The following is a 25,383-nucleotide window of genomic DNA, read 5'->3' as shown; positions in this document are numbered from 1 at the left end:
CACAAGGGGGTTTAGTCAACCCTTACGGCGCGCTGCCCACCTTGTTGACTTCGCCTACCTAGCGATAATAGGGAGATTGGTGCAGTTTAGGATTACGAGCATCCTAGCCAGTCGACCGTCAAGCACTACGTCGGCGGAATATAACTCGACAGCCGGTCCAGAATTCGAATCGTTAATCCGACCCCTTATCGGACCTCGCCTATCCGATAACGCTCGTCGGCGAACCCGTCTCCTCACGATAGAAGGCGCGCAGCACGCCCCCTCGCCGCGATTCTTGCGAGCGTCTAGACCACGTTACGGTCTATCCACTTGAGCGTATGGTTGAGATGTATACGCTCGACGAGAACCCCAATTAGCAGATACTACGACTTGTCGCGACAAAAAAATAGTCGAGCATCTTCTGCACATCAGCAGCATCCCACCCCTGAGGACGAATTTAAGTGCCACATTACCACGCTTATCGGTAGTTCAGGCAGGGGTTGTAGCACAGACTTAGGGAGGGACAGGAGGTTTAGTAGTCGTTTGGCTACAAGTTTACCTGTATAACCGCCCGACGCGGCTTAAGGGCCCGCTATATCATCTATAGCCCCTTAAGGGAGTACTTGTAGAGGTACCGAGGGTTAACACCTACGGCGTATTTAATATTATTATTATTTAATTCTAAGACCTCGAGAACTTCACTGCTTTCTTGTTGTAAGTCCACAGACCGTTACGAGAGAGGGCAAACCCTGCGAAGCATCAACAGAATACGTACGTACACCTCGACACTCATTCGCCCGTTCTCTGATGCTTCAATTAGTGTCATTTTATGTGGATGCCAACTTCACCAACGAACCTCACCATACCACATCAACACTTGCGAAAACGCGTCTCAAGTTCACTTGCCCACCACTCCATGAAGTCATGGGCAAATTACGTGAATTCGGTACCGAACTAAGCGGAAATCGTTAACTCAATTGGGGATTCACTTCTGAAGCACGTGCAGCCATAATTGCTTGAGCTACGTACAGACAAATGCACGCGTTACTTACGGGAAGATTTTAGCGCGAAAACTCGCCAAAATATTAAAGTAGTCCACAAGCGAACGGGTCACGCCAACTAGCAAAACATGGAATTCAACACGATTTCGCAACCACAACGCCGTAAATCAATTAAAACTACTCAGAATACTCTTGCCCAGATGATTCTATCTCTACCTGACAGGTTCGCGCATTATGCCCGGTCTTCCCGCATACGCCACAGCGCCATTGCCGTGGCTGGCCACGATTTGATCCAGCACTATTTCCACACATTTCCTGCTGTACTTGCTGCGCAACGTCCTTTTGATCTTGAAGATCTTGTACGTCTTGTGAATTAAGTGATCCTCCAAGCCGTACTCGTGTTCTTTTGGCCCTGCGCCGCTTGCTAATTAGAGCATTTGCCTCTCGAAGTTCGGGGACCTCAGCTTGGAGTAAAGCCATCTTATGCATAATACTCCGCGCTCCTTTCGAAAACTGATCGATAGCATCGTAAATTGACGTCGGGGAGCTATTTTGATGCCTATCAATTCGAGATTTAATAAATTCGGATTGCAAAGTAGCCTCGGTTGGGTTGTTTGGCGTCCGAGAAGCCTAAGGAAGGGTTTCCCGCGTAGGGGGCCGGGAGGACGTTGGAGTCTGTAATTTCACATCCAGCTTCTCAATAACAATATCTGGGCTTAAAGGCACAAGCCCAGCCCCTTGAAAGCCTGCACTAATATTGCTTTCGGTCAGGCTCTTCTTGAACGCGTCGCAAAATGCCGGAAGAAAGTCCTCCTTGGTGATATGCGAAATCCGGGCTCGGACGAGCTTCTCAATTTGCGAGCCGTAGGCTTTTTTTAACGGCGCAAAACATGCCACATCTAGTGGCTGGAGGATATGAGAAGAGTGGGCAGGCATATAAAGTGTAATGATCTTGTTCTCTTTGCAATATTGCTAAAAGGCGTCGGAATGGTGGCTTTCGTGGCCGTCCAGGATAAGAAGGCGATATACACCCGATTTCCGGCCTTTGGTGTATTTGTCAAAGTGTTTTAGCTAATCTGCGGTCAATTCGTTCGTAGTCCAACCATTTGGGCTCACGGCGATCCTCCAGTCCTTCGGCAACGCGTCGTTTTCGTACCAGGAAGAGAGGTGGTATTGGCCCTTGACAATGATGTATGGCGGGACCGTCCAGCCTTGGGAATTGACGCCCTGGATCATCGTAGCCTATTCCCGATTGCTAGGCTGGGCTAGCTTAGGCTTACCTTTCCTTTCAGAGCTCGTAACAACCATCGATGCGGTAATCTGACCTATCATAAAGCCGGTCTCGTCGAAATTGTAGATGTCGGTATCGGCGATCCCATATTTCGCAATTGTATTGCGCACAAGGTCAAACCAGCCTTGAATAAGCTCTGGATCTTCGCATAAGGCCCGAGAATAGTCATATTTACGGCTAAATACCGTCTTGAGCTGTGGTTGTCGCTTAACGAAGTTGGAGGCCCAGTTCTTGCCGACGCGTAACGCGTCGCGGTCGCGTAGCAGTCGGTTTGCCATATCTTCAACAGCACTTAGCCGGGGAGGAAATGCTTGCGAATCTAGCTCAATTATCCTTTGAATAATCGTATTTTCTTCTAGTTTTGTTAAATTCCGACCGTTAGCTTCGATATTGCGACGTGATTGACGTTTTTGAAGACGCGCCTGGAGAGTAGTATTCGAGACTTTGTAGATTGTTGCAGCACGTCGGATACTAAGTGTTAAGTCATTTCTGATAGCCTGAGTTGCAAGGAGTAATTGAGATTCTTTTTGAGCAGAATCCATCGAGAATTAGTTGCGTGGTAAAGTTAGGAAGTTTAGTTCTATTTTTTGCTATGGGCGTGACCCGTTCGGTTGGGTGAGCCGTTCGCTTGTGGACTACGTTACCAAATCTATAAAGCGCGCCGAATAACCATAATAACCAAAACGTTACATCGGAGTAGAGAAAAATTCAAGACGAGCCCTAGAGATAAATGTCGAATATCACGTGTGTCCAATCGAGTAGTCAGCAGTGCGTAAGATTGTATATAAATGAGGTGTGTTCTTGTCTGTCTGTCTTCTTGTCAGGGTACGGCCTGGACCGAAGGCGATAGTACAGAGTGAAGGGGAGAAATAGGCGTGTCCCCCTGGTGGTCACCTGGTGTTCACTGGTGGTCACTTGGTGATGGCAGGTAGGGGTGTCCACAGTAGTTCATTCATCTCTCCCCTCTCTATCTTCCTCCGTCTCGACTCCTTACTTATAGCCAGCCGAGGTTCTCTGTTGGATTCTGGATGTTTGCTTCCGCATGTCTGTGTTCCTTCGACTTCGGCCAACATCTTGGATAGCGGCTCTTTATCTGCAACCAAGCGATTCCCTATCCGCTGCAAACGGCTTCAACAGCTCTCATTCGCCACAAGCGGCTCTCTAGCCGCCACAAACGGCCTCCCGGCTCCTCATTCGCCACAAACGACTTCCTTCCTGGTGGAAGCCGGCCCGCCTCGGATGACACTTGTGGCTCTGACACTTCTGTTCTCGCGAACTCTCGTTGCTCTGCCTTTTATAGATGCTTTAGAACATGTCGGTAACTTTGGTGTTACTTTTGAGAAGAGGGGTTCCTTTCGCCTTCTGAACTTCAAGTGACAATAGTCTTCTCTAGTGCCATATTATTTCTGAACCTAGGAACCAGGTGCCCTATCTGACAATAAACGCCTTCTATTTTTTCCAGCTCGAAAATACCGAAGAGCTCGCTCGGAAAATAAAGCTTCCGATTAACAGTATGAAAGTTAAGAGGATTTTATAATGCCTCGGATGAAAAAAAACCGCGGTGTACAGAGTGGATTGTTCTCATTAGACGACGCTCGTAAGCGACTCGAGGTTTATTACTATAACCTATGAAACGCGGCTCGGCGGTTAAAAATGCGCAAGGCTGGTGTAACTATTCCTAAATAAAAGGTTAATTATACTTATCCCTGGGAGCGTGAATTGGCTAAGATAGTCCTATTTAAAGTGTCGTGGTGACTGCGCAGTTGTTCTGAAGTAGAGCCGTTACAGCGGGTCAAACTATGTCGGGCCGGGGGGCGGGTTGTTTCCGCCCCCAAATAGCGCCTCGACATGAGTAGAGGAGCTCCGTCGCCTCCATTCGAGATTCCTCAAGAAACCGTCTTGCAGTATACGCACCCGTATTATTGGCACATCATCACTGACTCTTTGCCCTGTCTGACTATCCCCGCTACAGAAGTTAGGATGCGGGAATGCGCCGTGCATCCACATAGAAGTCCGCACACTATTCCGCATTTTTCGACCACATGGCAGCCATCCATGCACCATGGATGGTAACACAAAGTTTGGTATGGTAGGATCGTTGCCTCGAACACGTGTTCCCGCACGTGGGATGCATGTCAGCACCTCAATGCGAAACTCAGGGACGTATGTATGCACCATTGTAATTGGCTGGCGGGCATGCAGGTGTGGTTGCAATGCAGCACTGGCTGCTGCGCATGCTACTAGAAGCTCCCCAAGCCCGTGGTGCACACCCTAGTGCTGGGTGTTCTAGAAACAATCCAAACTAGCATGCGGGGTCGTTTTCTGTGATCAGGCTTCCGCCGCAGAAACAGCTCCTTACACAAGCCCATAGATGCGATACGCTGGAGTTCAGTTTGAAACACAAGGTAGGCAGAGTTGTCCGAACATTAAAGACGTGGACATTATTTTCGATGGTCGTCAGGAAATTGAACTTGTAAATCCAGATTGTGCCCGTCAGGCGCCAAGATGGCGATCGCAACCCAAGCCCCAGTCAGCTATGTTTCCCCACGTGCTCGGTTCGGACTCATCGTGTAAGTCAGCTCACGGCGTTGCAGCGAATATCACTCCATCGGCACTGATATGTTGTTTCAGGCCAGCGACGAACACAGTTGTTGAAGCCGAGTTTGGTTGGATGCTAGTCCCTGGCGTTTCATGGCATACCGGACGCATCGAGATTTCGAATCCGTCGCTGAAGAACGATGCCACCATGATAGCGTTCCTCAAGCAATTGCGGGACACTATTGGAGGTGCTGTCAATCGTGTGCGCATGTGTTTACCTACGTACATTGTAATGGGAATGAGTGCCGAGACGTTCTGGGGTGGTAAAGATGGCGCAAAACAGTTCGAAGACTTCATGATGGAGAAATCAGGCAGTTTGGGGGTAACAACTGGAGCCCAAGCTGCAAAGGCTGCCCTGGACTGTTATAACGCCAAGAAGATTGGCATCATAACCCCGTATCAGGCCGTTGGCGACCAACAGGTGAGGCGCGCGGGCTTGCTTTCTCTCATACTGTCGTGGCGCATGACTGATCTGTGTCTCCCAGGTTGTCGACTTCTTTACTCAAATCGGGTACGAAGTCCACATGATCTACGGTTTGCGCTGCGAGACAGCGACGTCCATTGCTGAGGTCGATCCGGAGATAATCAAAGAGGCGTTCAGAAAAGTGAACGCTCCTGATGTGGACGCACTGATGCAAGCTGGCACGAATCTGCCTGCCGCGAGGGCAGCCGCTGAGATGGAAAAGGAGCTCGGGAAGCCCGTCATCGCCATCAATACGGCCACTGTTTGGCATGCATATCGTGCTAATGGTATTTTAGACAAGGTTCAGGGTTTTGGCTCACTATTGGAAGAACATTAGTATATAAAGAATCGGTATGGGTTTACCACTGCGTTGGCTTAAAATACCGTTGTCGTCAATAATTTGTGGACTGGATGCCAAAATAGTAAGCCCATGTGTTCTTTATAACTCCTATCAAGTGCACACAAAATTACACTAGCCACGGAAGAGGAGAATAATGTGGGATAGCCGATATTCCTGTGTACTAAACTAACGTAAGGTACGTAGTTATGCCCTGTGTCATCCAAGTGCCTTTGTACGGCATGAATTCGCCTCGCGAAATGTTCATCATGTCATATTCATCGCATAAACCTTCCACATGAGCTGCTTGGAATCTCTTGGTACAGAAACAGAGCATATGCAATAATGTCAATGGGGTCATATCTTCGTAGTGCTCATTTTACTCCAGTCAGGCAATCGAAGTTGCCAACTCCTTGGTTTCCACTACCGACATAGTCTTCATGTCGTTATTAATCGGAAGTCCCCCGTTCTGCCTGGCCGCCACTAACCGAGAAAAGCCGTCCTCGGCCTTCGTGAGGTCGGTCCTGATATCGTGTTGCCAGATCCAGTGTAGCCTCTGGTTCGCATTCTCGACGATCTTGTTCATGTCGTCACCGATCTCGGGATTACGCCAAGTGTACATGATACCAGCTTCGTAACTCGTCGTTACCACCTTTTGGGCCCTTGGTCGCCGGATTGAGTCGTACACTTGGAACGCCAGCTCGAATTGATCTGGGGATTTGACCAAGGGCAGCAGGTGGGCAAGTACTGCAACATCTTCCAGTCCCTGGCCAGCCCCCGCAGCTTGGTGTGGGCTGGAGGCGTGGGCAACGTCTCCTAGCATACATATTTGCCCCTTGTAGTATGTAGAGGTCTTTGGGTGATGCCAAGTCGGCCATTTGAGGGGCTTCGCCCAGTCGAGTAGTTTCAGCAACCGGGGGTCGAAGTTGTCCAGGTCTTCGAGCATCTCCTCTTTCGTGCAAGGCACAGGGCAGTCTCCATGGGTCCACTTGTCGTGATCTGCCACGAAGAAAACAAAATTCTCCTCTTTGCCCTTGGAGATGGGATATATGGCAATGCCCTTTTCCTTCATCATAAACCATTTGGCGTCTCCTGCGTGCTTTCCGAGGATTTCTTTCGTTTTTTCCATTGGGATTACGCCACGGTAGGTGTACATGCCTGAATATGTCGGTGGGATTTCTTCGGGCGCGATGTCTCGCAATACGACTCGTCTTGTAATGCCCTTAACTCCGTCGCAGCCAATGACGGCGTCAACTTCCAGCACTTCCCCGTCTCGAAAGGTGACGACAGCTTTCCTCCCAACCTGCTCAATCGACTCCGCACGTTTGCCGAATTTGACGGTGCCCTTGGGTATGAAGCTCTTCATAATGTCGAGGAGATCCTTCCGGTGGGCACTGCTTCTTGTGAAGTAAGGTGCGCCAATGAGACCACGGGTCCACCCTCTTTTCTCACCGAACCCCTCCTCCGCATAGAGGGCATCAAAGACACTGTGCTCGAATTCTGCTTTCTCATTTGAGGTTTTGGCCCTGTTGTACTCCTCGCGGAATCGCGGGTCGATGAGGTCTATGGCGTTCAAGGTGTTGGGTCCAAAGCCAATTCCAGCACCAAGCACAGAGAAGGCAGGGGCTGCCTCGTATATCACCACCGGCACTCCGCGCTTGATTAGGCCGATGGCAAGACCCAGACCTGCAATGCCAGCACCGAGTATAGCGATAGCGGGAGGCTTGTCGAAAGTATCCATCTTTTTAGCTGGATACGCATTACCGATTGATATGGCTAGGAGGGTTGACTGAAGAATGACTTGAGCTGACAAAGGAATGGGCTTGTCCTGAAGTATATGAGAACGAAAGATCTGACTAGAACCGCCGGCGGATCTGTTATAGAACCCGCCAGATGGATTTCACCAGTCTCGTGTGTCGTGGATCGACAACAGCAATTGCAAAAACACAAAACCTCGGTATTTGAAGCAGATACAATGAGACATGGATGCCGCAGTGGATTCTCTGCGTCCTGCGCCAGTGTGTGGGTATTTGATAGGGTGAACGTTTTAAAGCACGGAAATCGAGAAGCCAGATGCGGTCGTTCTGCCGGATTTGGCCTCTGGCCGCTGCTCCTAACGGAACAATGATTCGTCATGGGACTGTCAGTAATGGCATCTGCATAGGACAGGCCAGCCGAGCGGCGAGACCGTTTGCATAGTAGTTCCGCTTCGCGCACAAGTTGTAATAGGACACTAACGGGAACGTGGTGCCGATGAGAGGGACCAGACGCTAGGACGCATCTGGACGAATGTCACACGGACAACGTTTGATGAGTGCCGAGGTTCACAATTGAATAAGGTATGGAAGAAATAGCAAAGCGAACTTCTCAACCTCGGCCAAGCATTGGATAGACGACAGTTAAATAAGGACTATTTTGTTTGGAGGGATGATGACCCGAGGAAGTTTGTTGAATAGTATGCAGATGTGTCAAAGATTTGCAGCTATGGTAGGGAAAATCTCCTTGGTTCTTCATTTTCCTGACGTCCAATCACCTGGACCGAACTGCAATTGTCATGTAGATGTAGGGGTCAGAATGTAGGTTGGAATGAGGATGAAGTCTAACTGTAAAAGTGCGATTCCGAAGTACTATACATATTAACTTGAAGGTCCCACAACCCATAGTGGGGTTATCGTATTAAGTACACCCGTTCGTAGTACATGCATTCGGCAACGGGTACGGGATGGAAAGACTTACCAGTGCAACACCCCACTTATTTCGCACTCGCTTGAGCTCACCAACATAAGTTAGTGCTTACCACCAAATTGGTGAGATCAACAACTTGGCCAGTTTTTCACTACTTTCAACTTTAACCTATCCTATCTTTATCAATTCATTAGCTTTTTCTAATCGCAATGGACTCATACTTACAGAAAGCCGTCCTCTATATATAAGAGCATCCTTAAGCAAAAATTGCTAAGTGATGCGAGTGCATATGGGGTGTGAATTGTTGTATTGAAAAGGATGGCCAGGTCAGCTATTCTGGCCTGGCAGAGCTCTTTTATAGCTCTTATCTTATCTATTTTATCTATAGCTACCGGGTAACCCACCATGGTGTCACGTATCACTAAGATTACGCGAGAAAGCGGCGTAAAACGCGAGACCCTCTGATACCGCGTTAAGTAAGTCGGAAAGACTAAAAATTAAGGAGGACTTCATAAACTGCTATCTGAAGCCGAAGAAAAGGCCCTCTATAATTATATTGACTGTCACGACCTGGGTTGCATCGCATTGGTAGAGACCTCGATTAGGTGCTATCGACGAAGATTCTACTCTAAGGAGCGAAGGAAAGAAGATCACAAACTTAGGTTTGAGGGAGCGCGACTAAGTCGTTCACGCTTGGCGGGGCTCCTGCAGGGGTTATGATTGGCTTCCCATCTAGCACTGCCATGGCAGGTGTTCCAGCTGTAAGTCACCTGGTTGTAGTGAGTCTGCGAGGGTTGACCTTCACATCGACCGCCTTAAAAGGATTAATCCTACGATTCGCGTAGATTTTGTTACTAACGCTGTAAATACGATATTACGTGAGACGGTAAGGGTTCTACTAGATTAGCTACTACTAATAGTCGGAATAAACTAGACTGACTACACGCTTCCTAGCGGAAGCTCTATTTAGACCGCTAGACTGTTGAAAACCTCGATACTATGTGAGAGAATTTTACGCGGCTTAAGAGATGTAACGAAACCTCTAATAGTCTAGCTACGTAAACCACTAAAGAGTCTGTAAGGGTTTGTGCTAGTAAGTAAGTCCTACTGCGGAGTCCTCAAGCAATAACATCGGGGTTTGACGTATGGAGTAGAGTGCTTTGGGTAACTGAAGTATTCAAGTAGGGTAATCGGGAGTAGAGTCGTTAAGGCAGTTTGCCTCACCAATGGGTTAGATTGATGCTTAGATTGATCACTGAAGTAGAGACTGTCTATCTATGAAATGCCTGGGAGTCCTGTCCCTTATATATGTCAGAGAACAGAATGCCATAGGCACCAGTTGTCGAATATCACGTGTGTCCAATCGAGTAGTCAGCAGTGCGTAAGATTGTATATAAATGAGGTGTGTTCTTGTCTGTCTGTCTTCTTGTCAGGGTACGGCCTGGACCGAAGGCGATAGTACAGAGTGAAGGGGAGAAATAGGCGTGTCCCCCTGGTGGTCACCTGGTGTTCACTGGTGGTCACTTGGTGATGGCAGGTAGGGGTGTCCACAGTAGTTCATTCATCTCTCCCCTCTCTATCTTCCTCCGTCTCGACTCCTTACTTATAGCCAGCCGAGGTTCTCTGTTGGATTCTGGATGTTTGCTTCCGCATGTCTGTGTTCCTTCGACTTCGGCCAACATCTTGGATAGCGGCTCTTTATCTGCAACCAAGCGATTCCCTATCCGCTGCAAACGGCTTCAACAGCTCTCATTCGCCACAAGCGGCTCTCTAGCCGCCACAAACGGCCTCCCGGCTCCTCATTCGCCACAAACGACTTCCTTCCTGGTGGAAGCCGGCCCGCCTCGGATGACACTTGTGGCTCTGACACTTCTGTTCTCGCGAACTCTCGTTGCTCTGCCTTTTATAGATGCTTTAGAACATGTCGGTAACTTTGGTGTTACTTTTGAGAAGAGGGGTTCCTTTCGCCTTCTGAACTTCAAGTGACAATAGTCTTCTCTAGTGCCATATTATTTCTGAACCTAGGAACCAGGTGCCCTATCTGACACCAGTGGGTGTCAGGACACTGAACGCAAGACACCGGTGGGGCGCCGGAGGGGTGTTTCGGACAAAAGACTCCCGAGTCATGATTACAATCTATGTGAAGCTTTGGGATGACGAGAGTCAAGATCCTTGGCATCGCCGACCCTGCTGTTATGCCGGGTCCAAGCGGCGGCCTAGCTATCTATATAAGGACCATCTCGAAGTAGGATAGGGAAGGAGCAGAGATCAATGCATCACCGTGGGCACCCCTACCTGAGACCGCCAGTGACCACCCGGTGCTACGTAGGAGGGACGCCCGTTACTCCCCATCACTCTGTACTATTGCCTTCGGCCTAGCCGTACCCTGACAATATACCCATCTCTCCTTCACTGATCCCCACTTGGATATGTTGGACAACCAACATATCCACCCCTGTAGGTCACGTGACCTATCGGTCCTTTCCTTCCTCCGATGCGGGGTCCCGTAATCCTAGCGTCTGTATCCACCTGGCCTGCCGACGGGCCTGTAATGTTGGTTCAGGGCCAACGGTTCGTAACAAGAGAGTCCTCCGGGAAAAGGGAATTGCAACGGGGACACCACACGTCTCACGATAATAGTCAGGTTGTGCAAAGAGCCTCTGTAATACGCCAGTGTTATGGGTGCGTATATTGCAAGACTGGCATGGCGGGCTGGTCTCAGCTGACAAGCTAAGTCGGCACGGTTTCGCCTCCGATCCGGCTGAACTCTGGAACCACCCGAGACGCTCCCACCTAACCTAGATTCCTCAAGAATTAGTCTTGCACTGTACGCACCCATAACGTTGGCGCATCATAGACGCTCTTTGCACTATCTGACTATTATTGTAAGACGTGTGATATACCCGTTACAGAAAACGTAGAAAGGTCGAAAGCGACTATTAAGATTGGACGGCTACAGTAGCTACTATGCGAAGCAGTTTATCTAGTACTGTAATATCACGACATTCTACCCTTCGGCTTAACCCCTACCTTACTTATATCTTACAGCTACTGGGTATGGTTGTTTTTCAGCTATATAAGTACTAGTATACGAAGAATCTCGATCAGTTATTACGGGATAGATGTACTAATATATCTAAGCTAGAGTTCCTCATCATTATCGAAGATATTGAAACGGGTTCAGGCGGTCAGTTTGTCACGGTCTATGACCGGTATGTGGCCTCTGCGACGCCTTCGGCCAGAAAGACCAACGGAAATATCTGAATAAGCTTCACTCCGACAGCACTTGGACCCACGGAAAGCTCTGAATAAGCTTCACTCCTACAGCACTTGGACCCACGGAAATCTCTGAGTAAGTTTCACTCCTCGAAGATTCCTGAAACGACGAGACGGGAGGACAGAAGGATAAAAGGGAGAAGGGTTCACCACACTGAATGTGTCTAATGTTTTTCTCTTCATAGATGGATAGTACTCGTAGAGTAGGCTAGGCTAATTGCATCGACATTACCCTTGACCCTTACAAGTATGATATACCCACCACATAACACACTGAAAAGATGGCTCCAGCCCCAACAGATCCCACCTGCTGGTCTGATTAGACGAAGGTCGTGGTGCTGGTTAGAGAGTTCTTAATAAACATTACAAAGGACTATGCAGAGCAGCTAAAAAGTCCTGTTTTAATACCGCGAAAGAAGCTAGAAGACGTCGATTAGTAGGCCGATTAAAGCTTACCGATGTCTTCGAGATAGGCCTTGGTTAGCGGTGATTACGTAGGTTCTAATTGATGGTTGAAATCCATCAAAAAATTGGCCCATTTGGTGGTAAGCACCACTTATGTTGATGAGCTCAAGCGAGTCCGAAATAAGCGGGATGTGGCACGGGTAGTGCTTTGATTGATTGACCACAATGTCGGCGTCGGATTTTATTTAGATCGACAAATTGCAGTTGCACAGCATCTTTAAGTCCCGTCAAGTCAGTCAACTACCCCGTACTGATGTGGTGGTATGGAGCGAATGCAAGCCTTTCATACCGTATCTGCTTGATGCATTCTTGCAACCAAGAATGATGTTGATATTATGGTGGTGTTCAAATTGCTACAACGGCCCCTAGGTGTTCCGTGTAAGGTGAGGAGATCGGTCGGTCTAGGAAGTGCGACGCTCACGACCCAATTGGAGGCAGAGAACCTCGTATGCCAGTCTCAAACGGGCTTGGCACTGCCAGGTCACCTTTTTGCTCACGTCTCCTCTCGCTCATGTCTATCAAATCGCATGCTTCCAATCTTGGACGACGATATTTTTCACAATACCAGGAGAAGCAAACGCGTGCAGGGTCAATTGTCCATTTGCCGGCATTTGTTGGCACATTCTTATTTCCGGATACCGACTTGAAATCTGAACGGAATTTCTACGAGCTCCGGCGGCATTTGCCCCAAGAACCAATCGAAGGGCGTAATACACCCTTCCCACGCTGGCTGGCGAACCATTATTAGATGGTCCCGCCGTGCGAAAAAGAGCGGCAAAGAAAACTTGTAGGTAATCATACGCGCTTGGTGGAGCGAAAGCGGCGCGGCAAATCCGATCCCTCCAGACTGTTCCATGCCGCCTAGCGACGGCTCGTCCACGAGGATCACGACTTTGGCAGCTTCGGCAGACCCGCACCGGCTATAGCCAGACCTGATGGGATAATCGAATCATCGTGTGACCTGTGAGCCGTGGTCCTAACACGAGGCTTATCGAATTCTGCTGCAATCAGACTCAGGCCGGTGTGATTGTTCTAACCTCATTAGCTATCGGCGCGGATCCGCGGGGTCGTACCCGATCCGAACGTCTGGTTTCACAGCATCGACCACATCAAAGTCGGCAAGCAGAACCGTATATCATCCCTGCCACTCGGCGCAGCCGCTCCGTCAAACCCCCGTTCTTCATGACTCGCAACATGGAAGGCATCGGGTCTTCACCGGAGACGATTGACGTCGCGGGACCAGCCATATTGCCGAACCAGCCCGTCCCGGAACAGCCGACGACGGCGCAGCGCAAAGCCGGGAAACGTGATCGTGTTGCACTAGCTTGTCAGAGATGCAAGACGAGGAAGCAGAAGGTATGACCATCCCTAGGCCAAAGTAGACCTTGCCGACGCCTTGGGATCTCAATGCTGCTCCATCTCGCTGACGCAAGAAATAGTGCGATGGTCAGCGTCCGAGCTGTCAGTCTTGTGCTAGACTGTCCCTGAAATGTGGTGAGTAGGCACCTCACCCTGTCCCCTCTTGCCCCTAGCCACCTAACACCGTTGATAAAAGTATATATCGTCCCTCTCGTACCCGCTGCGGGCGAAAAGAAGTTATACATCAAGGCTCTCGAGCAACGAGTTGCCGAGCTCGAGTCGGTGCTCGCCTCTCTGGGTCACCTGGGCTCTGGCAATGATCATCTGAGAGGTAGCATAGCCGCTTTATCCTCATCATCCTCACAGCAGACCATCTCCACCACTCCGCCTAGTCTAAGTTCCCTTCAAGCTTGCCAAGACGCTGAAGATGACGGCAATGACATCCTTCTTGCCGTTCGAGACCTCTCCCTTTCTGCTTCTGGCCACTACGTCGGTGCTTCATCGAATATCACCATCGGGCGAGTCCTGAGCTCCATGGTTCATAGCCAAAGGGGCCGGCGCCTCATCACGAGCGACGACCCCACACGCGACGAGGATGATCCAGCTCCCAAATCGGTATACTCGACTGGAATGGGCGAAGTGCTCGGCGCACCCTTCATGACCCCAAGTGTCGCCAACAGACTCCTCGAGGGTTGGTTCAGACATATCGCAACGCGTTATCCCGTTTTGCACTCCGCCCATGTGCTCGAGCTTCATAATAACCGTGATAATCTAACAGATCCCTATGATCAAGGCATTCTCCATCTGGTCTACGCTGTCGCTGGCCGATGGCTCGAATCTGCTGGTGAAATGGGACACTTCTTTAGTGACCAGCATTACGATGTTGCGTTTCAATTCATGGATGATATACTTCCGCTGCGGGATTCGCGGACGGTCGACTATCTTTTACTGATGGCTCTGTATTGCACGAGAGCTCCTCGCGATCCAGGTGCCTGGACATATGTCGGATCCGCCATGCGTTTGTGCATAGAATTGGGCCTACACCGCCGAACGAGACGACAAATGCCGAGTGTTCAAGGCGAAATGAGCAAGCGGCGTTTTTGGACAGCGTACTTTTTGGATCGTGACATATCCATCGCTATTGGGAGACCGCCAGGTATTTCTGATCACGACATCGACACAGACTTGCCGTTGGACATCAGTGAGGATACGAATAGCGACGAATATGTCCGCCAAGCATCATCACACGTAATGAACATTCCAACGACCCCGTCAAACTCATTGACCTCGTTCATTCATCGACTGAGACTTAAGAGGATCGAGTCCGAAATCCAGCATGTGGTTTATCGAGTGGATCAACCGAGCAAAATTCCTGATGTTATCGTGAACGCATTCCTGGATCGACTCGACAACTGGAAAAATGCCATACCTCTCGAAGCCCGCAACTTTGTTCACAAACCGAACACGGCATACGATGGTCTCGAATTTTACACCATTCACTACCACCGCTGTGTTCGGTTCCTCCTTTATCCGCAACTTGACGAAAACCCTATTAACATGCAATACTTGAGGCTCTGTGCCGATGCCTGTTCCGGCATCATCACTGACTACCGAAGTCTGCATCAAGTCTTCCCTGTTGGGTTTTCAGCATTGAGTATTCAGTCGGTTTTCCTGGCTGGTAAGACTTGACCGTTCTGACCTCTCTCCGTGAACGTGAATCAACCGCTGATGTGCCACACAGGCTTGACCTTGATATACTGCGCGTGGCTAGCGCCCCCCCACTACCTGAGTGTCGAAAATTCACTCACAGACTGTCAACTGTTGTTGTATATCGTTACTGAGCGCTACCCATCGGCGCGCAAGTACCGAGATGTATTTGAACGCATCAAAAGAACCATCCTTGATCTTATTGCCCAAGGGAAACACGAACCCCGAAACCCCGTAAGCCTGGAGCCTCCTGTTCAAGAAAGCTTCGCAAATCTGTCGGGACACTGGGGTCAAGGGATGGGCGCGGACTTTTCCTACATGTTGGGGCAAATGACCGGCAATGTAGCATCGACCCCACCATTCGACCTCGTAATGGATCCCACGGCGCCATCTATCATGGGGACGAACATACAACAGGCGGCGGACATGGGTCAGTATCAGTTGTGGCCAGGAATGCCACAAGTTCCCGATGGAATGGATTCCATGAGTGGGGCTTACCAATGATTAACGATTTCCCAAGGATCTATTCGGGGAATATTGCATTTTGTTCCAGAGATATTCACCTCCACTATAGCTGAGTCACTACCTGCTAGCAGGAATCTGATACCATTTCCTTCGGTCATTTCTGCGGAACACGCTTGCGAATGAAACCAACGCCACGTGTCTCGTAGAACGAGAGATACGTCGATGTCTGCGCGATCAAAATATCAGCCTCCGCCTTTCGTCTTCCGCCAGTCGAAGATGTGTGACCGTTTGCGACACCATGAAACATTAAGCCGAGTGAGTATGGTCTGGAAGTTACATAGATGGCTTTTTCCTTACCTTGCCCAAGTTCATACAAACCGAGCAATCGTCGTCGGAAGTATTGGTTGCTTCATGCTTGCGAAGAAAATCGCACTTTCAACGCGGATGCTTCAGGCAGATTTCATCACATGTCGCCTGCAGGCCGTCTGCCTATTTCGGAGCTGTGCATCCGACATATGCGCGCTATGTATGCATTTCCCGAGTCGACCAAAGAAGTTCCCACATTAAGTAAGCCCTGGTATAACACGGGAATCTCCATCGAAATCGCGGCGCTTCGTAAAGAAGCACGCCATGTACATGCTCGACACTGTGCAGAGTCACAAGGCACCAACCAGCACAACACCAGGATGGAAGTTGAGATGGGGGAATCCACTAGGGGTGCGCCTTATCTGGAGTCGTCCGCCAACAGAAGTAGACACTCGTATTCGCCGGAAGATCCACTGATTGGGACAACGACTGTTGACGGATAGCAATAATGTAATGTAACATGATGGGCGTCGGTATCGAATGGTTGGCAATGCCCATTCCGCGACTGCTTTACGACCAAGCGTTGCACACAGGTTTTCAACAAAGGCAACAACTCTAGACGTATCATACAAAACCCATTGACTTCATAGTCCTGAAAATGTCGGCTCTTCCCAAATTGAACACCACAAGCTCGATCGTTCGCTGGTGTTTGACCTGGGAATCACAGAAGGAATGGTGCAACTTTCCTCACACACACACACACACACACCACGCTTCGAGCGCAGGGGCTACTCGATAAAGGTCCCAAAATAAGTGAGAGAGATTTGTTGCGAGGGCCGCGCAGAAACCAAGTTGATCGAGGCGGTGGTCTGGTCACATTGGCACTTTGATCATATTGGGGATCCGTTGACGTTCGCGCCGAGTACGGGCTTTAATCGTGGGGCCGGGGACCAAAACCTCCATGTTCCCGGGGATATTCGTCAGTCCCACATGCAACGTTTCTCAAGTCTGGTTTTTGAGCCAGGGAAGTGAGAGAATTGGACTTTACGGAGACTGGGTTGAAGATCGACAGGTTTAAGGGCAAAAGATTTAAATACCCTGCACAAGCCCTGTAAAGATCTATTTACCCTGCAATTTCCCAGACCTCCCACCGCCTTCCCAATCCACCAGACCCACCGATCAGGCCTATCAAGCTATCCATGGGGGCGTCGGCACCTTCTCATATTATGTCCAGTCTCACCACAACTAGAGCATCGCGATTGTGAGCTCTGTGGAGGGCGGCGAGAATCCCCCTTTCGAATCCTCTCTTTGACAGGGCGTCCTCGAGGTACTCTAGTAATTGGAGGGTTACAAGGGTCCTCTGGCTTGAGCTTGAGCTCAGAGACGTTGATAGCTGGCATCGGGCTACTATACGTGGCAGCCCAAACTGTCGGAGAGAGAGATTCTGGTAGATAAGGGGTTATACCGTCCCCTCCTGCTAGTACTATGGTAATGGCACGCCCGCAAGGGATTCCATTCCTTTGATACCGACGGCATGAACATGTCCCTGCTGTCAAATTTACAATGCAAATAAGGCCGTCGGGCTGTACTACTCTTGCTTCCGTTGGTGACGAAAACTGAGCACGATTACTAGACGCCCATTGCCTCCCTTCTCGTAATTTCCCTTCAACGAATGGGGTAGCTGTCTTCCCTGCCTCTATCAACCGTAAAGCAGATTGAAGCCGAGCTGCCCTCTTCTCCATAACCCGGTGCCATATTGAGTCGAGGAGAGCAATAATTGGAAGTTCCCGATCAAGCTTTAATACTCCGTTTTGCGACTCGACGATATTACTTGTGTCGTGGCCATATCGACGCCCAGAGAATAGCGCCTCGGCCCAAAGCGAAGGGTTTGCCGCCTCTAGATATGCCGCAGCTTCGGGCTTTTGTTGTCGAAGCTTCTCTAAAGCTGCCTCGTATTGGGCTAGAGTTGGTGCTCGGGCGATAGTCCAAAATAAAGAGGCAAGCCCTCTCCCAAACTTTCCCGTGAAATTCTCCTTAATATGATGACAGCACCACGCCCCTGTAGCTAGAATATGAATCTGCCAGATATCCTCACTAGGGGAAGAATAGGTTGCTCGGCAGCGCCATAAACAGCCGCTTAACGCAGAGGCACACACCCAGGAGCCACGGGTCTTATCTCGCCGCTCAACCCGATAAGAGAATTTCTCCTTTACAGCCCAGTTGTCGAGGGCAAGCGATAGAGTATCAAGGTCAAGGAACTCTTGTCCATCAATAGGAATAGATAATAGGGGTAGCGACGTCATGTTGAGCTGAGGAATAGTAGTCGTATGCTAATTCCAGAGGCATGAAGTCAGAAAGCATGGCGGAAATGTGGAGAGAAAAGCGGCAGAAAAATTGCAGGGTAAATAGATCTTTACATGGTTTGTGCAGGGTATTTAAATCTTTTGCCCCATGTTTAATGCCACCGACTACTTTGGCAATGACTCGTTCTATTTCCTAGATGCGCCAGGCCATGCCATCGGTCATAGATGTGGTTTCGCCCGTGTCACTAGCAGCCCGGACAATTTTATACATATGGGCAGTGATGCTGTATACCGTGGTGGTGAGCTACGGCCTCACACTTGGCACCCGTTGCCCGACACAAGCACACCTCATCCCTTTACCACAACGGTGCTAAAATCGGTCGGTCGAAGAGATACGTCGAGCATAATATTAGGAATGGCAGACAACAGCCATTTTACCTGCCTGAAAAGCCAGCGAATGCTCCACAGGTTCACCACAATATTTCGTTGATAATCGGGTCGATTAAGAAATTCCAACAGGTAGATGCACATGAACATGTTCTTGTCATGCACTCACATGATGAATATTTCCTGAAGCACTTCCCAAGAAGGATAATGAATTTATGGAAAAGGGGACTTCTCCATGTCAATGGGCTACGAGGGTGAAATCATACGGACGGACGTTCTATTTCTTCCTGGGAACTTCCTAGACGGCCGAAGTGCGTTGTTGCATACGGGCCCGAGTTGTAATGCGCAGGTTGTACCGAGTCAAAGGCGCATAAAGGATGTTTAAAACGAGGTTGATTTGATTGGCTACTTTTTTTAAAAAAAAATTCAGGAGTCATCTATATAAATCACGGGGTCCAATATATATTGTTTCATGTTTCACAGCGGTTGATATTCGGTATCCTTCACATATGGCGACCTAAACTGGATCAGCATCGCCAATGGATAGAAGTTGAAATAGATCTCCTACCTGGCCAGGTTCTTCGCGGTGACAATAGCAGCCGCACCTGCAGCATAGGCACCAAGAAGATTGCTCCAGCTGGTGTTTCCATACGCCCGCTGCCCAACCATCAAGGCGACTAGATCGTAAACCAAACAGCCGCCAAAAATCCAATCGCTTGCCGAGGCCAGCGCGCCGAACCCCAGGCCAGTGAGGACTTTGACCATTGTGCTTGGCGGTTGGCCAACAGCATACGCCACAGAGCCGTTATGCAAGAGATCTAACACCCCAATGCCGGCGAATGTTTTGGACACAATGTTCGTCAGAATAGAGTTCCATGACTTTGTATTCATGGGCTGCAGCCGTCCAAAAATGTAGTACAGCTGCGCCAACGAGTTGATGACGACGAAGATGTTGGATGTCTTCAGATCGGACTGATTCCAGAATATCATCCACGCTGTCACTAGTATTAGCACAGCCACTCACTCATACTCGATCGCTCTCATTTGCGCTCCTTGCTTCTTCCCCCAAATCAATCAACACATGAACAATTAATAATCAATTCAATTCTTACTAGCAATGCAGAAATTCCCCACGGCGTAGTAAGGCGCAAAATCCACCATCTCCGCGACCGACCGATCGGTCCTCAGGTCTTCGGGCTTAGCCTTCCACAGCCGCCAGAGCCAGACGACTTGGAAGATCTGCTGGGGGAAGAAAAACCCGGCGATGAAGTAGGGCTGCGGCGAGAAGTACGAAAGGTTCGCGTCGTGGACGTCCTTCATGCTTGGGGTACTCAGTATGCCATATTGCTGCGCGGCGAAGTCGACGGCGAAGGAGAGTGGCGCTAGGTAGCGCGCGGTGGAGAGAGAGATGCCCATTATGATGAGTGCGATCTAGCAATGTTTCGTAGGATTTAAATTGAATTATACTGATTGAGATACCATGGAAGTTGCGAAGTTGTTAAAAGGATTGGAGTATTTTGCGAGCATTGTCTTCCATATATTATGTACGTTGTTGTTATAGTGGTGATGTCAAGTCCATAGCGCTTTGTTGCGCAGCGCTTGGTGATGCGGCCAGGGAGTCGAGGACGTCATGGACAGATAGCCAAACACGAGTCAGCCCTACAGCCACATTGGGCTTTAGAGGAAGCGCATTTACACCACTTTAGCATGTCTATGTATATTAGGTTCCAATTTGAGTACTTCGAAACATGTATTCACTAATACCCCGTGAACAGTCGTCATGTTGTAGAATGTGACTACAGTGGGGCGGATACTTGAGGTTACACACCGTGTAACAACTGATAGAGCTCACTCACGATCTTCCGAGTTCGAGTTTCTCGTCATTCGACCATACCTATTTACTGCCAAATTTTGTTTATTTGATAGCTGTACGGGATTACGAGTTCATCCGATGCCAAGTTCATGGTCAATGAATGAAGAACCCCGAAACTGGGACGTTGGCATCAATGTGAGTCAAAGACACCGCAACCCTTTGATATAGACCGCCTGATCCGCCGACTCGGCCCGCTTCTCAACCCTCGGGTCGTCAGAGCTATGCGGGCTCGCTAGAACTGCGACACGCTCATGGTCGATGACAACCAGCCCATCTACCAGCTTAAAATCAACCTGCTCACCAAGCCTAGGGGGTGGAAAGAACAAGTTGAGTAGATAGAACAACCCTCCTGACACAGCATACCCAAAGAAGAAGGAGACCTGGTACAAGTGGTGCCACCCGTCGCCCACAGTCGGTCCTCCCACAGCCATAATAAATCCCGGGAGTGCCCAAGCCATGCCGAGGAAATATGCAATGAACGCCCGCCAGTTGAGACCGTTCCAGAACCAGTAAATCCCATCCGGACTATACAGATCGGGAATGTTCCATTTCGTCTTGCGCACCAACCAAAAGTCCACGAGGAGAATCGATGCCGCAGGCGACATAAATACGCCAAAGGAGCTAAGCACAGTGATGAAGGTAGTGGCCTGGGTAAGGAATCGCCAGGGGTTGGCCAGCACGCCCAGAATGGAGAATATGATGGATCCCCTTCTCCGTGAGACGAACCGCGGAATGAGCATTGCCACGTCCATGCCCGAGCTTACACAATTCTGGGTGTAGTTGATGAAGACCGTGACGGACAAAAGTCCTAGGCCGGCAAGGCACGTCCCTGCGCGGCAAGCGGCCGTGTAGTACCGCGCTTGCACAATCTGCAGCATGATCATCGGGTTCCATTGGACTTCGCCAAACATCTGGGCCGTCGCCGAGGTGGTGATGATGCCGATGAGCGCGACCAGGGTCACGGTGAGAGGGAGCGCCGTGAGCTGTGCTAGCGTAGGCGCGTGTCGGTGTTTGGCGTATCGCGTCCAGTCCGAAACACGGTCTGAGCCGCCTGTATAGGTCCCTGCTATCGAGGTAATGCCCTGGACCATCAGGAACCCGACCTGTGAACGAGGAACTTCGACGGCGGGTGACACCAGATCGCCTGCCCCTCCATTGGCGTGGACCGCCCAGCCCATGATTCCCAGCAACGTGGCACTAGACACCACCAGGTTCGCGACCAGGAACTTCTGCACTTGGTGCGGCGGGACGAAGTAGATGATGGGGAAGTACAGAATGATGAAGAGCACGAACCCAATCAGCTGCGGGGTGGTGATGCCGGCGCTTTCGGGGAGCGTGTTTGCCATGGCCAGGAATGACGGAAAGATGGAGTTGAGGATCAGGACGAACGCCATGCCGCCGAAATACATCTGGGTACCGTAGAAGATGAAGCTTTGAAAGACGTTCAACATGACGACAAAGCACGAACCCCAGAGACCGAAGGCCGCTCTAGCGAGACTACCATATCCAAGATGATGCAGTGCGCCGGGTGCCCCATTCAGATAGGCGCTGATAGATGCAAGCACGCAACCGATTACCTAGATGTCTAAACGTCAGTTCCGCGAAAGAGGAATACGCCCCTAATCACAATGAAAATGTTGCGGACATACGACAACCCCACAGGCCTGACCTGCTGTAAGTCCAATGCCTATCAAACTGCTTCCAATCGTCCAAGACGACAGGGAAATACCACATGTTCCCCAGTACGCATAGAAGGACAACCAGCCGTAGGTTCGCTTGTCGTGGGGTATGGGGTAGACATCTTTGTTACCCCATCGACTGGTTTCGATGGACTCGTACTCGTCATCGGTAGGTTTGACCTCGAGCTTCTTGACGAGCCTCGAAAGTCCCATGATGAACAACTACCGCTGGACGCTACAAGGGAGGGGAAGATGAACGCGACGACGAGCCAGGAAACCCGTTCTCCTCCGTGAGATGAAAACTTGCGCCATCTAGCCACTTCATCACGGATCACTGAGTGCTCAGTTGGAGATATGACCGTGCCTGTAGTGAAGTGCAAGCAGTACGATGAACATCTGACCGGACATTATTATAACGCCGGGATGGCATGGTGTATCTGCAGGATAGCTGCAGGACGTGCTAGCCATGGTTTTGAGACTGGCGGGGCAAGTCTTCGATAGCGCTGTGCCCTGGCTCATGAATGGCCTCGGTTTCTGCACAACATCGAGTTCATGATAAGCGGTGGCTGCCGTCAGAGCTTCCTTCGCCCCTGGAATCAACATGCATTAGCTTCTGTAAGGAGCGGACAATCGACGCATGGGTAGCGGGCCCGGCCGAAATGATCTGTCCTGATTGCAGAGCTGTTTCAAAAGAAAGTACAGCCGCGACAGCGCCGATGAAACCCCACCATTCCTCTTTTCCGAGCTGTTGTGCCTCTCAGGTGCAGTCCAGGAGAGCCAGTCTGGTTGAGAGAATCGAGCTACAGGTAATAATCCCTGTCATTGGGCCGCTGCCGGCATTCTTCAGCAGCCGGGATAGCCCTTGTAAGCGATCGGCCACCATGGCTTGCAGTCGTCGGGACGGCCCTCCCGATGCGCTAGCTGTGCATCACCACCATTGCAACCAAAGAGCTTCTAGAAGGGATGCGCCTTTGCTAACAGTTGGGGGTGTGAGATAGTGCAAGGATGGTTTGTGCCCGCCCGCTTCGGCGACGCCAAATCCAATGGCGAAAGTCCCTTGACGTGATATGCTCTAATTGGGGTTATTAGCAAGCCAACCCGCTATATGGTATTGTGGCTTCGAGTCTGCGATTGCATTCTCATCAATACATAGCGGCCCTTGACCATCTTCACTGTAAATAATCGCAAGTGTCGATTGCTGAGACCTAGAATGGCAAATGAGTATGATTTCATCGTCGTTGGAGGTGCGTAATCCTCTGCATCGCCATATCCGAACTCGGGCCATCTAACCAGTCCCGACGAAAGGTGGTGCCTCTGGCTGCGTCGTGGCATCAAGACTGGCCGAAGCCTCGACAAAGCCATCAGTGGTTCTGATCGAAGCTGGAGGACTGAACGAAGACGCGGCGCCTGTGACGGGCGCTTCGCGCTTCGAGCTCGCCTTCCAGAAAGACTCCCCTCTGAACTGGGGATACAAGACGCAACCGCAATGCCATGGCCGAGAACTTGACTACTCCAGAGGAAAGGGGCTGGGCGGCAGCACGGCCATTAACTTTTGCGGGTGGGCGGTCGGCCCTGATGAAGACTACGATGAGTGGGCCAGAATGGTTGCCGATGACACCTTTGGTTGGGATCACGCCAAACAATGCATTCGCAGAATCGAGAACTTCCATAATGATGTACCAGCTGGGTTTCAACAGTATATCAAACCAAAAGATCAAGGTTGTAGGGATTTGGGGACGACTTACGGCAGCCCGCTAACTCGAGCACAGAACATGGAACAGGCGGCGGGGCGGTTGATCTCTCGTACCAGGAGGATTGGCTCCCAACCACACACGACGTCTTTGCGGCTGCTCAGGAAGTCGGTTACAAGATCAATGAAGATGTCAACAACGGCAGCCCTATCGGTATAGGCATCGGGCCCGTTAGCCTCTACAAAGGCGTTCGCGTCTCTTCGTCGAGTGCTTACCTCGCCAACCCTCCCGCCAACTTGACCGTTGTAGCCCATGCTCAAGTTGCCAAAGTCATCATCGAAGGCCAGACGGCCATTGGTGTGCAGACGACTGACGGTCGTCAATTCAACGCAAGAAAGGAAATCATTCTGTCCGGCGGCGCCATCAATACGCCGCAGATATTGCTCCTTTCCGGGATTGGGCCTTCAGATGAGCTGTCAAAGCACGGCATCACCACTGCGCATAATATGCCCCAAGTTGGTAAGAACCTTCGGGACCACTGTTTCTCGACGGCCGGGATCGTCATCAAGAAAACGCACGATAAGACATTCAAACAAAGTCCAACTCCGATGGGATGGTTTCAGATCCCGGCGGTCCTAGGATCGGAGGAATTCGAGGCGCTCCCGGTCGCGACGCAGAACTATCTTCGAAAGCCAAACATTCCGAATTGGGAGATGGCGACGCATACTCCCTTCTTCGACGGCACCCCAGTAGAGACCGACGAGGAGATCTTCTCGGCCATTTGCATAGCGATGAACCCGCAATCAAGGGGGACAGTCACATTGAAGTCCTCCGACCCAGCAGCTGCACCCATCATAGACCCCAAGTTGCTGACCCATCCGTTCGACCGACGGACGGCAATCGAGAGCATGCGGGAGTTGTTGAGATACTTGCAGGCCCCGGTCTGGAAGCAGAAGACTGTGCGCAATTTGGGGCGGCCGCGCGATGATTCGGAAAAGCAATATGGGTATGTAAGGTCGAGCATTGGATTTCACAAGACGACAGCTGACGATGACAGGAATACTTCTTATCCAACCTATACAGTTCATGGCATATGTGCGGGACCGTCCGAATGGGTCAAGACGCAGAGGACGCTTGTGTCGATGCCTCGTTCAAGGTCATGGGGCTGAAACAATTGCGGGTTGCTGATATGAGTGTCTGCCCTTTCATACTGAAGTATGTTTTTGAGACTTGTTTCGAGCAGTGACTTTTGGTTCCATACTGATTGACAAATCGCAGCAATCACCCCCAGTCGACGGCATACGTAGTCGGGGAACTCGCCGCAGAGAAGCTTGTCGCAGAGCACGGTTTGGATCGTGCCGAGGCAGAGGCCAGTGTCTGAATTCTGGACATGCGCTAGTCGAAGGAATGACAATAAACGGATTTCTACATAAATCCACTAGTAAATGGCCAAAATGGCGAAATGACAGGCCTAGACCAAAGTTGGTGAAGAATTCCTTGTCGCGTGTATGCAAGTCT

General features: G+C 50.3%; 8 protein-coding genes across 8 annotated transcripts; 4 read left to right on the top strand and 4 right to left on the bottom strand.

Moving 5' to 3' along the window:
• Positions 1-4,610: 4,610 nt before the first annotated feature.
• BCR38DRAFT_429163 (Asp/Glu/hydantoin racemase) lies at positions 4,611-5,822 on the top strand. The gene is made up of 4 exons (XM_040859947.1): positions 4,611-4,676; positions 4,755-4,841; positions 4,903-5,290; positions 5,355-5,822. Exons 2-4 carry the CDS (start codon positions 4,777-4,779, stop codon positions 5,667-5,669), a joined length of 768 nt encoding a protein of 255 aa, XP_040717034.1. The 5' UTR covers positions 4,611-4,676; positions 4,755-4,776; the 3' UTR covers positions 5,670-5,822.
• A 6-nt stretch (positions 5,823-5,828) lies between these two features.
• BCR38DRAFT_429161 (uncharacterized protein) lies at positions 5,829-7,677 on the bottom strand. Its single transcript, XM_040859946.1, has one exon. The coding sequence runs from the start codon at positions 7,408-7,410 to the stop codon at positions 6,058-6,060; it is 1,353 nt and encodes a 450-aa protein (XP_040717033.1). The 5' UTR covers positions 7,411-7,677; the 3' UTR covers positions 5,829-6,057.
• A 5,612-nt stretch (positions 7,678-13,289) lies between these two features.
• On the top strand, positions 13,290-15,665 carry BCR38DRAFT_483722 (fungal-specific transcription factor domain-containing protein; the record flags this gene model as incomplete). The annotated part of the gene is made up of 4 exons (XM_040863661.1): positions 13,290-13,451; positions 13,535-13,589; positions 13,651-15,132; positions 15,196-15,665. The coding sequence occupies 4 exons, from the start codon at positions 13,290-13,292 to the stop codon at positions 15,663-15,665; spliced, it is 2,169 nt and encodes a 722-aa protein (XP_040717032.1).
• A 2,758-nt stretch (positions 15,666-18,423) lies between these two features.
• On the top strand, positions 18,424-18,764 carry BCR38DRAFT_429145 (uncharacterized protein). The gene has a single exon (XM_040859945.1). The coding sequence runs from the start codon at positions 18,507-18,509 to the stop codon at positions 18,723-18,725; it is 219 nt and encodes a 72-aa protein (XP_040717031.1). The 5' UTR covers positions 18,424-18,506; the 3' UTR covers positions 18,726-18,764.
• A 266-nt stretch (positions 18,765-19,030) lies between these two features.
• BCR38DRAFT_522932 (uncharacterized protein) lies at positions 19,031-20,133 on the bottom strand. Its single transcript, XM_040865245.1, has 3 exons — positions 19,735-20,133; positions 19,191-19,617; positions 19,031-19,139 (listed from the first exon to the last, which is right to left on the bottom strand). Exons 1-3 carry the CDS (start codon positions 20,036-20,038, stop codon positions 19,100-19,102), a joined length of 771 nt encoding a protein of 256 aa, XP_040717030.1. The 5' UTR covers positions 20,039-20,133; the 3' UTR covers positions 19,031-19,099.
• Positions 20,134-20,635: 502 nt separating this feature from the next.
• Positions 20,636-21,841, bottom strand: BCR38DRAFT_338998 (permease for cytosine/purines, uracil, thiamine, allantoin-domain-containing protein; the record flags this gene model as incomplete). The annotated part of the gene is made up of 1 exon (XM_040855667.1): positions 20,636-21,841. One exon carries the CDS (start codon positions 21,839-21,841, stop codon positions 20,636-20,638), a length of 1,206 nt encoding a protein of 401 aa, XP_040717029.1.
• Positions 21,833-22,387, bottom strand: BCR38DRAFT_340328 (permease for cytosine/purines, uracil, thiamine, allantoin-domain-containing protein; the record flags this gene model as incomplete). Its single annotated transcript, XM_040855779.1, has 2 exons — positions 21,833-22,072; positions 22,145-22,387. Coding segments are annotated over 2 exons (483 nt in total), but the record flags the coding sequence as incomplete, so codon positions are not given.
• A 997-nt stretch (positions 22,388-23,384) lies between these two features.
• On the top strand, positions 23,385-25,246 carry BCR38DRAFT_339766 (glucose-methanol-choline oxidoreductase-like protein; the record flags this gene model as incomplete). Its single annotated transcript, XM_040855724.1, has 5 exons — positions 23,385-23,418; positions 23,480-23,893; positions 23,944-24,875; positions 24,923-25,080; positions 25,144-25,246. The coding sequence occupies 5 exons, from the start codon at positions 23,385-23,387 to the stop codon at positions 25,244-25,246; spliced, it is 1,641 nt and encodes a 546-aa protein (XP_040717027.1).
• Between the last annotated feature and the right edge of the window lie 137 nt (positions 25,247-25,383).

The sequence above is a fragment of the Pseudomassariella vexata genome, assembly GCF_002105095.1.
Source record: "Pseudomassariella vexata strain CBS 129021 chromosome Unknown BCR38scaffold_5, whole genome shotgun sequence".
Taxonomy (NCBI): Eukaryota; Fungi; Ascomycota; class Sordariomycetes; order Amphisphaeriales; family Pseudomassariaceae; genus Pseudomassariella; species Pseudomassariella vexata.
Note: the sequence above shows the minus strand (reverse complement) of the source record. Positions and strands in the feature narration are given on the sequence as shown.

Coding starts and splice junctions, on each gene's coding strand:
- BCR38DRAFT_429145 (XM_040859945.1), top strand. CDS start 18,507: ATGGGCAGTGATGCTGTATACCGTGGTGGTGAGCTACGGCCTCACACT.
- BCR38DRAFT_522932 (XM_040865245.1), bottom strand. CDS start 20,038: ATGGGCATCTCTCTCTCCACCGCGCGCTACCTAGCGCCACTCTCCTTC. Junction 19,618..19,734: donor GGGGAATTTCTGCATTGCTA/GTAAGAATTGAA, acceptor TACTAGTGACAG/CGTGGATGATATTCTGGAAT. Junction 19,140..19,190: donor ACCGCGAAGAACCTGGCCAG/GTAGGAGATCTA, acceptor GATCCAGTTTAG/GTCGCCATATGTGAAGGATA.
- BCR38DRAFT_429161 (XM_040859946.1), bottom strand. CDS start 7,410: ATGGATACTTTCGACAAGCCTCCCGCTATCGCTATACTCGGTGCTGGC.
- BCR38DRAFT_429163 (XM_040859947.1), top strand. CDS start 4,777: ATGGCGATCGCAACCCAAGCCCCAGTCAGCTATGTTTCCCCACGTGCT. Junction 4,842..4,902: donor GCTCGGTTCGGACTCATCGT/GTAAGTCAGCTC, acceptor ATGTTGTTTCAG/GCCAGCGACGAACACAGTTG. Junction 5,291..5,354: donor AGGCCGTTGGCGACCAACAG/GTGAGGCGCGCG, acceptor TGTGTCTCCCAG/GTTGTCGACTTCTTTACTCA.